At 36.7% G+C, this 18,476-nt stretch overlaps 1 protein-coding gene across 1 annotated transcript in view; it reads right to left on the reverse strand.

Moving 5' to 3' along the window:
• The window catches only part of Adgrl3 (adhesion G protein-coupled receptor L3), a 722,793-nt gene that overhangs the window by 224,715 nt on the left and 479,602 nt on the right, over positions 1 to 18,476 (reverse strand). The window contains 1 exon segment of the mRNA XM_087908936.1: positions 3,031 to 3,111. Within this exon segment, the coding sequence (XP_087765062.1) occupies positions 3,031 to 3,111 (81 nt within the window).

Genomic DNA, 18,476 nt, shown 5'->3' on the forward strand with positions numbered 1-18,476 from the left:
CACCACCATTCAGCCCAGCCATGACTTGCAAATGCTCTTTCTCAAGTTATACTGGGATCACATCTAAATAATGGGATTATGATAAAGTTCTCAACTTGTGTAAACAGTCCTTCAGTCTTGGAAAGAACAATATTTGAATAATTAGCCTATATAAATCAATGTATCAATTTACATTCATCCCTATTCGTCATGAGATATTCTGTCTTTATCAGTAAGCATCTCAATCACGCTGTGTTACTATATCAAAATATTTGAGACTGGTGTTAGAGTCCATGGGTGTGAATCTGATCCACCTTGATCAAAGGTCAGAGAGTACAAGCCTATTCCTGCTCCTTCAATTTCATGACAGGAGATTTGATCCAGGGTGTGGTTGCCGATAGGATGCTTTTCCTAAGGTGTGGTCGATGCATGTTCTGCCTAAACAATAGAATACTTAATGCCGGATATAGTTATTTGATGCTTCAGATATTGAAAAGGTAATTGCTCTGTTTGTTCTTTGTAATCAATGTAATACAGTTTTCAGCTTCCTCCATCCCTGGCCCCTTTTGGATTGGGGTATATAAGCATATGGAAAATAAACATGGGCAAATTCAGTATTCACTGGGTTGCTCCCCAGCTCTGTTCTGTGTCTCTGTCTTTTTCTTTTGTATGCCTGTTTTTTTTCTACCTAATATTTCTAATCCACACACGCTTACCCTGGAACATGGGAACCCATTGAGTCTGGACTCTGACTGACTGGGCAATTTAAAAAGAAGATAAATATATTTCCTACAGTTTCAGAAGCTCAGGAATCCAAGAGGCTGTCCTACGCAGGAGAAGTTTGTCCTCTCTCTCTAAGATGATCACTCTCACACTTCACAGTAGGAGCACGCCAAAGCAACTGAACAATCTCTTCCCTGCTGAAGTTAGCATCCACGCCTGTGAGTGCAGAGGCCCTACCTTAGAACTGGTGCACGGAGGGTTAAATTTCAACCTAAGATCTGGAAAGGGTACAGACACTCAAGCTACATTAGCCATCAGGCAACACAGCAACCTCAGAGGGGCTTTTGCTCCTTCCCGGTGCCAGTCATCCAGATACCACACCTCTGGTATGTTTCAGATTCTCTCATCACTGCTGGCGTAATTCCCGTTAAGTGCGCCATCATCTTTCATCTTAACTAGGGGATTTGCCTTCCTTTGCCAACTGCTTCCCCAATCATCTGCCCTGATGCCAGAGGGGCTATCTTTGTCTCCAGCCAGAACTGATACCATGGTACATCGTTCACTTGGGAGGAAACACCCCAAAGGAACCTTTTCCCAGGACAAAGCCCAAACCTTATGGTACAGAATATGGAATTCTTTAAAAGCTGTCATATTTCATCATTCTAATCTTCCCTTCCAGCACGTTCTCTTAAAAACAACAAAAAACCTCATAGTTTCTGTCTTGGTTCATTGTGCTTCCTCTCCATGGGATTCCCTTATGCACCCTGGATCTGGGTCTCTTGTAAAACAGAGAAGTATTTTTCAGAAGTGTTTACTCTACTGCTTTCCACTGTTGGTCATTTCACCAGAAATCACTGGAGTGCTTTCAACTACATACTAAGCTCAGCCCAGCGGCTGGGAAACAATAATTACAACACTGTGTCCTCCGGGAGCACAGAGATAGGGGAGGAAAGCATGCCCACTGGCCAATCAAATACAATGTCTTAGGGGAAATAACTGGGGGAATCATGGGGTGACTGTGCATGGAATGCCTCTCTGGAGGTCAAGGGACACTGCCAGGCAGGTGGGAAAGTACAGCCCTCCTATGCAGCAGAATTCTATATGATGCACAGGAGATAAGGGACTGCCAGAAGGAACTGCTTAAGCAGAAGACAACCTCAAAAAACTCATTTTTAAGCTTTTGATGATTTTGATACAAAAAAAATCCATACACTTTAAACCAAAATATTAACCCTGGCATCATTGTTAGCTGTAAAATTGAAAGCTATGACTATTGAACATTAGGTTCACAATGAAATATTCTGAAGCATAAAGACTAAAATTTCTTTAAAAACAGAAAAACAAATTCTATATTTACATATTAAGCTAACTAATGTTATCTTTCAGTTTTTATTGTGTATAAGCAATAAAAATATTTTCAAATGAGTTTTGTTGGCATCCAGGGAAAACAGTTTTAATCTACATGATTTTATAAATCAATAGTAATACAGACATTTCAAAGACTTTGAAAATTATTCATAAAAAATACAAATTTCCAAGAAAAATTTCTTTCACCGTGACTTTGATTATGACTTTGCAAACAAGTACTCACCAATAAAAACATTTGATGATAGAAAGATAAATCCGAGCAATGATCTGGTGACCTGTCATTCTAAATAGGTGATGTGGGATGCCCCTCTGTATGCTGTGAATAGGTTTTATTACCATTGGTTAGTAAAGAAGCTATTTTGGCCTAATGCAGGGCAGAAGATAGCTAGGTGAGAAATCCAAGTAGAGAGACAGGGAGGAAAAAAAGCAGAGTCAGAGAGAAGCCAGCAGCCATCGGAGAAATAAGATGTCAGAGTATTACTGGTAAGGCACGGGGTACATGAAGATACACAGATTATTAGAAATGGGTTGATTAATATGTAGAGCTAGCGACTAAGAAACCTGAGCTAATAGGCCAAAGAGTTTGTAATTAATATTAAGCCTCCAAATGATTATTTTATAATTTACTGTAGGGACCAGTGGGCAGGAGAGAAACAAATCCCGCAGGACCGGGAGGGACAGAAAAAAGTCTCCAAATACAATAGGGATGCAAACAGTACTCTATTTAAATGCCTCCAGGTACCTAGTTTTTGAATCGATTGATTCATCTATTTCTTTAAACAATATATCATACTTCTTTTTGTAAGCTAGATTTTCTGAGTTGTTATTCATACATTAGTTTTCTTCATTTTAAAGCAGGTACTCTACTAAAAATGTATGTTATAGCAACCTCCATTTTCATTAATTACCCTTACTCCGTGCTGAACACTGTTTCTTCTCCCTTAAATCAAGAAAACTCACCTCTAACAGGGGGTCGTTCTAGGTCAGAGTCAAGGTGAATTGGTGGAGAGATGTAGGAAACCTGTCCATGATGCACTGGCCCTGTGAACACAAAAGGAAATATTAAGACATCATAGGAACCATGATATGGCTCGGTGGAGAAAGGAACCTGTTATGGATCCCTAGGCCAATTATGGAAGGGGAGAGATGATTCCTACAAGCTGTCCTCAACTTCTAGCCTTCAAACTAATGGCCTGAATGTTCTCTCTCTCTCTCTCTCTCTCTCTCTCTCTCTCTCTCTCTCACACACACACACACACACACACACACACACACACACACAACACACACACACACACATGCACGCACAAACACAAATAATACAAAAATACACATTATAGCTGTGCATCTTTTATTTTAAAATTTTTAGGATGTTCTATTATTTTTATTCCACACAGAAAAAAATAGCCACTGTAGGTTATAAAGCAATTTTCTTAAACATAAACCAAACCTCATTCAATTAAATTGATTCTTCTTTCTAACCAAGATAGATCTTTTAAAATGATTTATATGCTTCTTTACGGGTTGCTCTCACTCCTCTCTCTCTCTCTCTCTCTCTCTCTCTCTCTCTCTCTCTCTCTCCTAGACAAGCTCTTGTGAGACTGAGGCTGACTTTTAAAATTGCAATGTAGTCAGGAATGACTTACATATATTTCCCAAATGCTGGGGACTATAAGTCTCTGTGTCTGTGTGGCATGCATGTGTTTAATATTTAGTTTGCTTTTTATTGAAATTGTAGATGATTGTGGAGCTGTAAACTGGGTATTAAGAAAAATTGAAAACCTCAGAAACATAAATATGTCTATCTGAATTCTTTAAGGTTATTAAGAATAAACAGACTTCTAGCGTTCTGTCTTCTGGCTCCAGTATTGTCGGCAGTACCAGCTGCACTAATTTCACTGTCCATCAGTGTTAAAAAATTTTCAAACAAGCACTCCATGTACAAGTAATATCTGGATGGCACTTAGGGTGTTGGAATGCTGACAAACATGTTTTTCCTTAAGGCATTTCTTCCATAGTTTGAAGAGAAAACTATTCTAATCTACTGGTTGTAACCTGATAGAAAAGGAACAACTAGCCAGAATTCAAACAGCAAGAAGGTAGGTTCTTTTTCTGTTCTTGGAACGCATTCAACACCCTCACATATTTCTTTGTAACATACTTTTTCTTATAAATAAAAAATACTAGTGTTGATTTAAAAGCTAAAATGATCATTTTTTTTAAAAGTTTAGTTGCCTACTTTTGGCAACATAGTGCAATCGTGTGCCCCATTAACCCATCAAGAAACACAAAAAAGAAGAAAGACTGATATAAATTAAAGAAAAATTACAATGCTCAAAGTAGCTATCATTTTTACTGATGATCCAAGAAGCAATTAGGATTCTGTAGCAAGAACGAGTGATTACGGAGTCATTTCATTTTCTGAAGCTACTTCATACAAAGAAGATTTGGGCAGAGGTAGAGAAGCCACCACTTTCTCTGTACATGGGAATATGTAGTTATACTTTACGCATTTACTATAGCAATTTACAGGGTTGTTAATCTCTTTTCCTAAACAAGGAAAGTTAATGATACATAGATTATGATAACAGTTAGAGTAACCTTCCCGTTTCAAGTAATATTCGGCTTGTAATAAACGCCACTGATTCCTCTTACGAGGCACATTTCAAATAATTAATATGGCTCCCTGTTGATACGAGCTGCTGTTGCTCACAGTATTCGCCACTAACAGTAGCGATGGTGGAGCTGATATCAGGCCCACCGTTCCTCAGAATGGTAACTAAGAATATTGCAAATCCACTGGCCCTGTTCCAGTGGAACACTTAAAACACTATCATAAAAGGAATATATTACCAGTTGTGCAGTTACCAGTCTGGGCTTAATATGGTTTATGAAGAAGTTCAGATTAGCTAACCTAGAAAACTACCTGTTCAGATACACTGCACAGTTGACTCTAGTAATATTTTTGCTTGTAAAACCCTGTATCATTAAAGGATGAGTCTGTTTAAAAATCTAATTCTTGCAAATAAGAGTAACATATCATTTCCTTGGTATTTATCCCCAATAATCTCACTGTATGAAGTAATATTGATTTCACGTCTGTTATTGGACCATATTTGATTACCATATTGGACAATAGCTAACAGGCAGCTACATGTAAACGACTGTCACGGTGAAGACTATATGCAGCATGCCTGTGTACATATTTTAAAACAACGGAAAAAAAAGCACGAAGAAATAGGCAACTTTGTCAAGAACCTGCAAGGCTAGAAATGTTTGGATCAACATGTAATGTTTTAATTCAATCTTTCCTCAAAGAAAGTCTCAGTACACTAAAACCTTGGAAAGCATGAACTGATTTTTGAAAGACTGAATCTTTGTAACTGTCATTCTTGTATTTAGCATGACGAAAATAGGTAGCTCATAATTTGATTCTCTTCTGGGCCTATGAGCATAGGACGTACAGTGTATACGGAACCCCGAGACAAGGACTATCGCAGGCAGGTTTGCCATCACATTCTTTCCCTCTCCTGGGAGAAATCTAGTAAACTTCAAGATGGAATGTGTCAGGAAAAGCCATACTGGCTGGGAAAGACAATGACAGGAAGGTAGGAAAGACAAAGAAGTGCTGATCAGGTAACTGAGGGACTGGACATGGAGAACAGATACTAGAAATTAAGATGAGGGCAGCTGGCCGATTTGTTAGCATTAATCATATAATCTGAAATGACTCTTATTGCCCTTTGGATCAGTGGCAGTCACATATTTGTCTCCACAAAGACACACAGAAACACAGTGCGTTTCTCACTCTGTGTGGCTAAGAGTCACCAAAGCCCGGAAGACACAACTTGCAGTTGAAATGTCACAGCTGACTCTCCAACGCTCTCCCTTTCCGTTAAGAATTATTTCAAGGGGTCAAATGATAAATTAAAATGGATATATATATATATATATATATGTGTGTGTGTGTGTGTGTGCGTGTTTTGTGTCTATATAAATATGAAATGTTGAAATTTAATTCATGTACTATAAAGTTTACTCAAGATCTATAATTCAATATTTTAATAGAATGTATTAACAGAATTAACAGAATTGCATACCTCAACCCTGTAATTAATTGTAGATCAATTTCCATACCACAAAAATAGAAACTCTAGTTTCATTGGCCCACTCTCCTCATTTATTCCCAATTTATCTGTACTCTAAGCAATCATTCAACTAATTTCTTTCTCTATAGATTTGCTTATTTTGAACTTTTCTTATAATGAAACTACATGTCCCCCTTTATTATCTGCTTTTGTCACGCAGCACAAATATTCAAAACTCATGTTGTAGGAGAAATCATTACTTTATTCCTTTTTTCTCATCAAATAATTTTTCATTTAACATCCATCACATTTTTTGCTTCATGCAATCATCATTTGATGGGCACTTCAGATTGTTTTCCCATTCTGACTATCATGAACACTGCCATTAGGACCTTGCAAGTTGATCCTTTTGCATGCATTCTTCTTGCATAGTTACCCGGGAGGTGGATTACTGCATCTTAGAGTAATTCCTGACATACATACATATTTCTGAGAAACTGTTAGACTGATTTCAAAAGATACTCTCAGTTTGCTTTCCACAGAAGGGAGACACTGGTTGCACTATGGTGACATTCTTTTAGTTTTGTTTCCTCTTAAGATGACAGAACAGTAAATTTAGGGTTGGCCAGGACTTTGAAATAATTCCATTTACAATGGCTGAAACCTAGAAAATAAGCAGTCCCTCCAAGTTGATATCAGAAAAATAAAATAGGGACTATGGGCCTGGAGTTGTGTAGTCCACCCACTCTCTGAGGGTACAAGAAGATACTCTTGTAAACAAGAACTTTAAAAAAAAAGAAAGAAAGTAGAAAAAGATGTTTTGAAATAAAAATCCAAGCTATTCTGTGCTTGGTATGCCAAGAATGCAAAAACTTGCAGTCTGGTTCACAGAGCTCAGAGCTTATAGCGAAACTTTCCCAGAGGCTATTGTGAATTCTGAAAAAGTGCTATTTTTCTCTTTTCAAGTTTCATTTAATTTCTATTCATTGGAGAACTCCAAGCAATTTCTACTAGAGTTCAAATACAGAAAGGATTGACCAGCTTTCAGTAAGGGAGAGGCTTTCTTTCTCTCTCTCTCTCTCTCTCTGCTTCCCAATACCTTACTTGCACATCTGAGCATCTGAGTGAGGAAAGACTTTTACAGAACAGTAGAATTTGGAGAGAGAAAGGCATTTAATAGCTTATAACTCAAACCCACATTTTAGGATGAAGAGATTGACAGCTTGCGAAGCTGAAGAGTTTTTCAAATGACAAGTCCGAGTGGTTGTCATCAGGGTGATGTTAGAGACAGCAAGAAAGGATCCTGCAGCTACCTGGGAAGCCTGGTCCAGGAAGACATTGTTTTCTAGGTGTGTGGGGCATGCCTTTTTGGAAGTGTTGAGGTACTCAGAGGTAGGGAGCTATTTCTTTATGAAAATATGTAATTATTTTCTTCACATAGAGGCAGATAACGGATAAGATCATACTTCTTCAGGTCATAGGGTTCCTATGTTAGCATGCAGATTCTGCCGCTCCCTGGGTAAATAAGTCAACAAACAAGGCACCAGGACCCCAATCTCTTCATTTGTATGATGATTTAGTAAAGGCATTGACCTCGGAGGTTATTCTGAACATTAAATGAATCTGTAAATACGGAATAATTAGAACAGTGTTTGGTACAAAGCTAACTATTTAGCAATGTTTAGCTATTTTAATTACAGATTCATTCTTTCATTAATAATTCATCAGCCACAGGTACATTTTAAAGTGTTTTGCATTTATCACACAATAAAGTAAGTGCTAATTCATATCCTTAAGTAGACGGAGAAAATATAAGCACTAAACATAATTACATAAACTGTACTATGGGTTCGAGAGGCTAAGGGTAACAAGAAAAACTTAGAATAGGGTGCATGAAGTTCAAGTGGGGAAGAGACAGGCTTTAACTTTTCACAGCAAGCAAAGAGAAGACCTAATTTAGCTGTCCTGACAGCATCTGAAGCACTGGAAATGTGACTTTGATGAAAAAATGAGAAAAGATAAAAAGAGGCGGGGGAGCAGGATGTCTCAGCAGGAAAACGCCCTGCCTGGGGACCTACCATCTATACTGGAACCCAGATAACATCGAAAGAGAACTCCAAAGAGCTGTCCTCTGACCCCCACATGTCTACAGACTGTAATACAGATTTTTAAAAAGATTAAAAGAAAATTAAAGATTCAAGTGTCATTTAATTCTATTTCATTTAATCAATCAGCTTGTATGTTGAAAAATCAAACCCGGAGCCTTGAATTTTGTGTTAATCTCCTTTCTCTAGCTATAACAAATAACTGAGGTGACTGCTGTAATAAGGAAGCAATGCTTATTTTATCACAGAAACATCAGCCCATGATATTTGATTCCTTTTGAGCCTGTTACAAGGCATCAGATTATGGTAGACAGGGAGTGGTGGACCGTGTCCACCTCCTTACTGCTTTAAAGTGAGAGATAAGGGCTGAGTAGCCTGTGTTCTCAACTTCTCTGATAAACTCACAGTCACTTAACTTTCTTCTATCTCATGGTTCTACCACCTCCCAGAATTCCCTCAGGTTGTTGAGTGAGATTTAAGCAGGCAGGCTTTTGCTGAGATGTCACAATCAAACCTTGGTACCAGGTAAACATTCAATCACTTAGCGGTAAGACCACACTTCACTCTGCTTTTCATGATAAAATTTTATGCTAGCAAAAAGGTTGGTATGAGGGGGCTGGAGAGATGGCTCAGAGATTAAGAGCGTTGACTGCTCTTCCAAAGGTCCTGAGTTCAATTCCCAGCAACCACATGGTGGCTCACAATCATCTGTAATGAGATGTGGTGCCCTCTTCTGGCTTGCAGGCAATTCAGACAGAACACTGTATACATAATAAATAAATATTTTTTTTTTAAAAAAAGGTTGGTATGAGATGTTTTTTTCTGTGCCAATTCAAAATAAACATTATAAAAATAATACTGTCACCATTGACTCATGGATTTTTTTAAAAAAAGAGCAAACATAAAATATGGAAAGAAACAGTTTGGGAAATGGATTTAATGTTTCTTTTGAAGTAAAATCATTCTTTACCATTACAAAGTCTCCAATGGTTTCTCCATTCACACTACCTCTCAACTCAGTTTCTTCTTAATTTCTCACACAATTATTAAAGATAAGTTTCATAATTTATTGTCCTTTGATAAATTTTATGCTAATATATTTACTTAAATTTTAAAATTTCAATTTTAAATTTTAAATTTCCCCAGGATATATATATTTATACAGACACATATTTCCCCTTTAAATAAAATAAAATATGGAGTATTTCTGTTCCAAGGGCCCTTGATTTTATTGTTTTGCTTTGAGAAGTTTTAGCATTGGTGTAAGTCACAGTCCTTTGCTTTTCTTAAATGAAGACTTGATGTGAGAATAATAGATCCACAAACAAAAATATTTAAGAATGGCATATTTAGCATATGTAATTTTCCTTCAGTTTATGTTTTCAAACAACCCTGAAAGAAGCTTAACTTTCTCACTAAAACTCTTGATTCCTGTTGAAAATGATCTTCACTCCAGATTTAGAACCTACCAAAGGTCAACGAGTTTTTTGTGCTTCTGGAACACTGTTCTTGCCGAACATTAGAATTTCTTTTCTTTTCTTCATATTCTACTCTAAGTATAGCATAAAGGATCACTAAAATAAACTTGTAGGTAACAAGGATAGCACCCAACAAAAGCAACTCGTAGAAGAGATCTTAATGAGGCCAGTTTGACACCTTTTGATTCTGACTTCTTTTCTCCCCTTCGACTCACTATACAGACTTGTTTAATATTTGTCTTTATATGTAAGACTGTGTGCCTACATGCATTATGTGTGCCATGTCTGTGCTGATGCCGGCAGAATCCAGAGGCTTCAGAGCTCCTGGAACTGGAGTTATCCTGGCTTTCCTGATATAGGACATGTAACCAAAATCATCTCTTTCACATAGCAGTCCAGCCTCTCCATGCAGCTCATTAATCGGACATATGATAATGAATTTAGCAACATGTAAAGGAGCAGAGAAACAGCTCCATGTGTGATTTACTGAGAGCATATGTCGCTGATACCATGTAAAAGTCACTAATAGATTTTTCCCTGGTGGATAGTTCAGTATTTCTAGACATATAGAGAGCAGGTGGTATTGTCTAAGGCAAAGGTCAGGGCCAAGGCTAGTGGTAGTATAGAGGAAGTTTGTGGTGATGGATGTAGAAAGAAAGCAGGAAGAAAATGAAAATCATAGGACTAGGCAGGACAAAAGCAAGGGAGCCCAGGTGGGCCTGTCACCAGTAGATGGCTGTCAAACAATAAATTATTCAAAAATTTATTGAAAACTAGCAAACAATGAATGCCTTTAAGGATTTGTTTTCTGTGGTGGTTGGGACAAGAATGGCCTGCACAGGCTCATATCATTGAGCAGTTAGTCTTTAGGGACTGGCACTAATTTAGAATGATTAGGAGGTGCGGCCTTGTTGGAGAGGTGGGTCTCTGGGGATGGACTTGGAGGTTTCACAAGTCCAATCCAGACTCACTGTCCTTCTCTCTTCTCTCGTTGCTAGCAGATTCAGATGAATAACTCTTAGTTCTTTCTCCAGCACCATGTCTCCCTGCATGCCCCACCATGATGATAATGGACTTAACCCCTGAAACTGTAAGTCACCCCAAGGAAATGTTTTCCTTTATAAGAGTTGCTGCAGTCATGGTGTCTCTTCACAGCAACCCTAAGACATCTGTTTTCTAGATGTCTTTCTTCCCCACCAGAGAATATTTTGAAACAAATTCGAGATACCATATGATTTCACCTGTGTTATTATTTGCATCTTTGTCAACACTACATAGGGATTCTTTTAATGTCTTATAATACCATGCTGAAACCGACATTTTTTAAAAGACACAATAAAAATGAATATAATATGGAATTGTCAGTGAAATAAAATCTAAAAATTATCAAGACATGAAAGTCTTCTAGCATAAACAATATTCCATCAGTCCAATGTTGAAACTATGGAAAGGAGTACTTTATAGTTTTTGATGAATTTTGGTGTTCACTGACATAGAGAGAAATATGTGTTCTAAAACTAGAGACATTTTGTTTCTCTTTTCTTTTATCCTTCTATATTTATGACAGAAAATACATATAGCATAGAAATCCTGTTGTTTAACAAAATTGGTCTGAGATGTTGCAATATAGATAAATAAAATTTGGTATGAGAGTAAAGTTTAAAGATAATTGTCCTCTTTAAAATATAACTCAGGTCAAGTCACGGATTTATTATGAGAAAGGAATTAACAGAAAATATGAAAATTATTAGTGCCTAGGATACAACAAAGAGTCGATAGCTCTGTTTCCTCACGCTTACTAATCTTTTACACATGCTTTCTCACGCCTTTATTTTATTGTTCTGTCATACATTTTTGAATTTGCTAATTCCTAAGTATATCACCAATAACCAATAAAGGACTATTAAGCAATGAAAATATTTTAAAATATTTCTCAAACATAATTTTTATAGGGACAAACCTGAGACAAGAAAAATGTGTGTACCAAACTCTTCCTCTTTAGATTCTGCACTATCGGATCTTAAAGTACAGGCAAAATTGGCTGCTGGTTCAAATTTTGTCATTTTCTTTTGTAGTTAATAATCAAATATTTCATCTTAAAGATAGCAGTTATTTTGTTTATGGCTGTGATAATTAAGTGTATTTTATGCTCTTGAGTTTTCTTCAGGAATGAATGAGTCATTCTCACATCGCAAGTTGTCTTTAAATTATCTAATGTGATTTTTATACCAGTTTTATTGTGGAGTTTACAACAGTGGACATACCTGTATTTCAGCCAACAATAGTGGAGAAGGAAACAGGAGATCATGAATGAGGCCTAATTATTTTTCACTTGGATATTTAATGCATGCCACTATCTGCTTGAGAGAAGTATAGGAATTCATTGCGGAAATCCTAATCCTTTAATCTCACAATCCAAGATGTTTAAAATTATGGATTTTAGCTGACAAATGCATTTTCTAGAATAAGAGAAGCAAGTAAATATATGTATGAGTTACAGTAAGTATTCTATAAATGTTCATTGTTATTTTTGTGTACAAAATGACGCATCTCACTGTGACAAACAAAGAGAGCATCCCAGGTGGGTGGCTGAAGCTGATAGAAGAGCCATGAGTCAGATGCTCTGACGGGCTCTCCAGGTTAAAGTCTGTTTGTTGTACATTGCCAATTTTCTTGCAATAGTTAGAAATTCAATTTAATTCATTAAGTTTTGAAAATATATTTTATGAATAGACAACTTTTATCCAAACTAATCAAAAGGCAGAGAGAGACTATCCAAATTAACAAAATTAGAAATGAAGAGAGGGGCATAAAAACAGACATGGAGGAAATACAGAAAATCATCAGATCATATTTCAAAAACCTGTACTCCACAAAATTGGAAAACTTAAAGGAAATGGAAACTTTCTGGATAAATATTACTTACCAAAATTAAATCAAAACCAGATAAACAAATTAAACATACCTATAACTGCTGAAGAAATAGAAACAATCATCAAAAGTCTCTCAATCAAAATAAGCCCAGGACCAGATAGTTTCAGCTCAGAATTCTAAAAGATTCAAAGAAAAACTAATACCAACACTCCTCAAATTATTCCACACAATAGAAATAGAAGGAACATTGCCAAACTCTTTTTATGAGGGTACAATTACCCTGATACCCAAGCCACAGAAAGATATTACTAATAAGGGGAATTTTAGACCAATCTCACTCATGAACATTGATGCAAATATACTAAATAAAATACTGGCAAATTGAATCTAAGATCACATCAGAATCATCATCCACCATGATCACTTTGGCTTCATCCCACAGATGCCGGGATGTTTCAACATACGAAAATCTGTCAACATAATCCACCATATAAACAAACTAAAAAATAAAAACCACATAATCATCTCATTAGATGCCAAAAAGCTTTCAACAAAATACAACATCCCTTCATGATAAAGGTCTTGGAGAGAGCAGGGCTACAAGGAACATACCTAAACATAATAAAGGCAATATACAGCAAGCCAAGAGCCAACATTAAACTAAATGGAGAGAAATTTCGAGCTATCCAACTGAAATCAGGAACAAGGCAACGTTGTCCACTCTCTCCATATCTATTTAGTACAGTTCTTGAAGTCCTAACTAGAGCAATAAGACACCAAAAGGAGATCAAGGGGATACAAATCAGAAAAGAAGAAGTCAAACTCTCACAGTTTGCTGATGATATGATAGTTTACATAAACAATCCCAAAACTTTTACCAAGGAACTTCTACAAGTCATAAACACTTTCAGTAATGTAGCAGGATACAACATTACCTAAAAAAAAAAAATCAGTAGTCCTCCTGTACACAGAAGATAAAAAGGCCGGGAAAGAAATCAGAGAAACAACACCCTTCATAATAGCCACAAATAGCATAAAATATCTCAGAGTAACTCTAACCAAACAGGTGGAAGAGGTGTATGAAAAGAACGTTAAATCTTTGAAGAAAGAAATTGAAGAGGACACTAGAAAGTGGAAAGATATCCCATGCTTTTGGGAAGGCAGAATTAACATAGTAAAAATGACAATCTTCCCAAAAGCAATCCACAGATTTAATGAAATGCCCATCAAAATCCCTGCAAAATTCTTTACAGACCTTGACAGAACAGTACTCAACTTCATATGGAAAAGCAAAAAAAAAAAAAAAAAAAAAACCCAGGATAGCCAAAACAATCCTGTACAATAAAAGAATTATAAGAATAATAAGAGTCATCACAATCCCTGACTTCAAACTCTACTACAGAGTTACAGTACTGAAAACAGCCTGGTATTGGCATAAGAACAGAAAGGAGGACCTATGGAACTAAATCGAAGACCCAGATATTAATCTACACACCTTTGAATACCTGATTTTTGACAAAGAAGCAAAAAATATCAAATGGAAAAAACAAAGCATATTTAACAAATGGTGCTGGAATAACTGGATATCAATATGTAAAAGAATGAAAAAAGACCCATATCTATCACACCATGCAAAAGACTAGAGTCCAAATGGATAAAAGACCTCAACATAAAACCAGCTACACTGAACCTTATAGAAGAGAAAGTGGGAAGTACACTTGTACACATTGGCACAGGAGACTACTTCCTAAATATAACCCCTGAAGCACAGACATTAAGAGAATCAACTAATAAATGGACCTCCTGAAACTGAAAAGCTTCTATAAAGCAAAGGACATCGTCAACTAGACAACATGATAGCCTACAGAATGGGAAAAGATATTCACTAACCCCACAACAGACCGAGGTCTGACCTCCAAAATATACAAGGAACTCAAGAAATTGGTCATCAAAAGAACATATAATCCAATAAAAAAAATAGAGTACAGACTGAAACAGAGAACTCTCAACGTAGGAATCTAAAATGTCTGAAAGACACTGAAGGAAATGTTCAACATCTTTAGTCATCAGAGACATGCAAACCAAATTAACTCTGAGATTCCATCTTATACCTTTAAGAATGGCCAAGATCAAAAACACTGATAACAACTTATGCTGAAGAGGTTGTGGGGTAAAGGGAACACTTCTGCATTGCTGGTGGCAATGCAAGCTGGTACAGCCCCTTTGGATGTCAGTGTGGTGATTTCTCAGAAAATTAGGAAACAACCTCCCTCAAGACCCAGTAATACCACTTTTGGTATATACCCAAAGGATGTACAATCATGCCACAAGGACATGTGGCATATCAACTATGTTCATAGCAGCACTGTCTGTCATGACCAGAATCTGAAAACAACCTATATGCCCCTCAACTGATGAATGGATAAGGAAAATGTGGTACATTTACACAATAGAGTACTACACAGCAGAAAAAATAATGACATCTTGATTTTGCAGGAGAATGGATGGAGCTAGAAAACATCATTTTGAGTGAGGTAACCCAGACCCAGAAAGACAATTATCACATGGACTCACTCATAAGTGTTTTTTAAACATAAAGCAAAGAAAACCAGTCTACAAATCACAATCCCAGAGAATTTACATAACAAGGAGGGCACTAAGAGAGACATACATAGATTTAATCTACATGGGCAGTGGAAAAAGACAATTTTTCCTGAGTAAGTTAGAAGCATGGCGACCTTGGGGGAAGGTTGAAAGGGATGGGGGAAACAGGGAGGGGTGCAGAGAAAAAAATAGAGCTCAATAAAAATCAATAAAAAATATATTTTATATTTTTGCATGTGTATGTTATTTCATGTATACTATGGTGCACATGTGGAGGTCAGAAGGTGATTTATGGGAGGCAGTTTTCTCCTCCCACCATGTGCATTCTGGGAACCAAATTCAGGTTATCTGGCGTGGCAGCAGCATTTTGACCTTTTGTTTACTCACTTAATTAATCAATTAAATTTTGTCCTAGGGATTAAAAATCAGGATTTACATGGTAGGTGGGCACACCAGTGCTGAAGCCCAACCCAAGCCTATAGGTTCATGTATGAGAAAAATTAAGAGTGAATACTCTTGATGGTGTTTTCTTTATGACAAGTACAATGCAAAGAGCATAGATTTTACATTTCTTCAACCCAAAGTTTTGTTTATAATTCAGTTCAACTGTCAAAACTTAACACCTATCAATATGCCAACATGCAGCTTAGCTCTGAAACTTCAAGAAGACATAAAAAGAGAAATAGGTTTTATATTTACATTCTTTTATGAAAATTTATGAAAGACATTGTTGTTAGTGTGTTTTTCAAAAAGGCTTTGCCAAATGAAATATGGTAATAGTAAATATGTGAGTATGTTTACTTCTATTTCTGTATTTTAAGATTACCCCCCATTCCCCTGAACTGAGGACTGAAACATTTAACCTTGTTGCAATTTTAAAAGTCATAAAAATAAGTTTCATTTACTTTTTTGGACATCCCCTTCACAGGAAGAGTTAAAATGCCATATCAGTGAGGACTATACAAAATCTTCATATTAGCTATGACACTCCCTAAACAAGATTTGAAAGCATATGCTAGAATTCATTTATTCTCTTCCACATTAAAACTCACTGGAATAATTTTGACACTGTAAAAACTCAACGTATATACATTAAGTGTATATATACAGAGTCTGCGCAATATCCACAAGAGGCTGTTTATACGACTCTTGAAAAATTTCTTTATCAGGTGAAACTCAGAACAATATGATAAACACAGATTTTCCTAAAAGACTAGATGTCTTTAAGGAGATTGAAATATTGCCATTGTGAGAAAACCTGGCATAAATTAGCATTGTACTTCGGTTATTCTTCTCTATTTAATGGAACAGAAAACAATTAACCACACACACACACACACACAAAATGGATCTATGAATTTAGGGTAAAGGGTTATGGTACTTGAAAGTGATATTAGCATTACTTCAAAGGAACTGCGCACTTTCTCAGTCACAGAAGCTAATAAGCATCAAGAAAAACACAGCACTGAGTTTCAACACAGAGCTTTCTCCTTTTTTTTCTTTTTTTCTCATTTTTCCTGGTCCTCTGCTCTGCCCTAAAGGCAGTCCTAGCATAATGCAAAAAAGACAGCTGTTAAGTTGTACTTTCTGTCTTGTTGCTCAGAAATTACTCAGAATAATGTGAGGGTCAGCCATGATAATCTAAGTCCGGGCAAAAGGAAGTTCTTTACTTCTTCCAACCATTATCACCTGGGACTCTGGCCATGGATAAATTTAAATGGAGCCTAGAGTCTCAATAGTCTACCCTAAAACAATGCTTGGCAGGCCGAGATTACCTGACCGCCACCCAAGAGCAGACCATTCAAAGGAAATTCCCGGAATTCCAAGCACTGTAAATAGAAACACCTGCCAGCACTTCACCAGGACACCACTAGACAAATGTCAGCCAATCAGGGGTCCTGAACCTCAGAGACCCCTCACCCTCACCTTTACTACTACCAAAACCCAATTCTAATCAAGCTCTCCAGAAATTCCAATATGTTGGACTTGCCGACAGACCGAGTTTGCAAACTTGATTAAAATAAAGGCTCTTTGCTTTTTACATATGGGACTCAGTCTCCTTTGTTGGCTTTTGTGGGGACCCACAGATTTGGGCATAACAAATAACAGCTCAAATTTTGAAAAAGGAATTACACGAAAGGCACCTGAAACAAGGTTTGTAAAAAGACAGCAACAAAATGTTATCCTTTCTCCTACTATGCACGCACATGCCCAGAGGTTGGTTAGGTTTAACTGAACAAATGCTGTCACTGAAGAACTATACACAGATCTCAAGTCAGAAGCTACTTATCACAGATTAGCCTCTTGTAATGCCCATCAAGCCACACTCCATGCCAACTACTGAGTCTGTAGGTATTGGAGAAGGAACATCTGTAGAAATGGACCAACAACTTGGGATACTAGGGTCATGTTGCCTAAATACTTAACAACTCAGCTCAAGAAAGACACTTATTTTGACAAGAGTAAATACACATATACATACACTGAATTTAAAGAAGAGATACAAGGACATGAATGCTTGTCCTACAGTTAGGTCAAAAACCCGCTTCCTTTTTTACCAATCCAGCAGATCTGTGAGGCTGAACTAGGGCGACAGTCTCTGGAACCTGACAGCATGTTACTTAACTGAGATCAATACGTGTCAGCAGAGAGTTCAATTTAGAAACTCAATGCCAACTCACTGTATTCGGGAACGTACAGAAACATGATCAGAATGACCCAAGCATAAGATCACATCACTACAGAGAGAAATAAAAGAAATATAGCCATTTTCCTAGGATAATAACAGTACATTTTACTATCTTATTCTTTTCAAGATATTTTAAAATATTGCATAGAATGAGATAACCTGTAGTGAAATTTTGACAACTCCCTATTGCACAAGAAAAAAAGTTATAAGCTGAAAAATGTGGTCTCTGTACAAACTGCTCGTTTCTGACAGATCTATTCTACTTCAATTCCAGCAAACTCAACCAAAGGAATTAGGAAAATTTAGAACTTAGCCAAACACTCAAAGAGTAGAAAAGATCATTAGAACAATTTGGAGGTACAAGATCTTGATATACTTCTCTCCAGTAGTGAAAACTTCAGAGTTCCATTATTTTATGGATATATATTATCTTACATGCTATTCCCTTTGTTCATAGGTGTATACATTTGTCTCTGAAAACCTTAGCCAATTTTATTATTATAATTGAAAACATGATTAAATGTATTATGTAGATTTAATTACATTTGCAGTAGTTTCTTCTCCTTCC

Source organism: Myodes glareolus, chromosome 8 (assembly GCF_982192425.1).
Source record: "Myodes glareolus chromosome 8, mMyoGla1.1, whole genome shotgun sequence".
NCBI classification, from domain to species: domain Eukaryota; kingdom Metazoa; phylum Chordata; class Mammalia; order Rodentia; family Cricetidae; genus Myodes; species Myodes glareolus.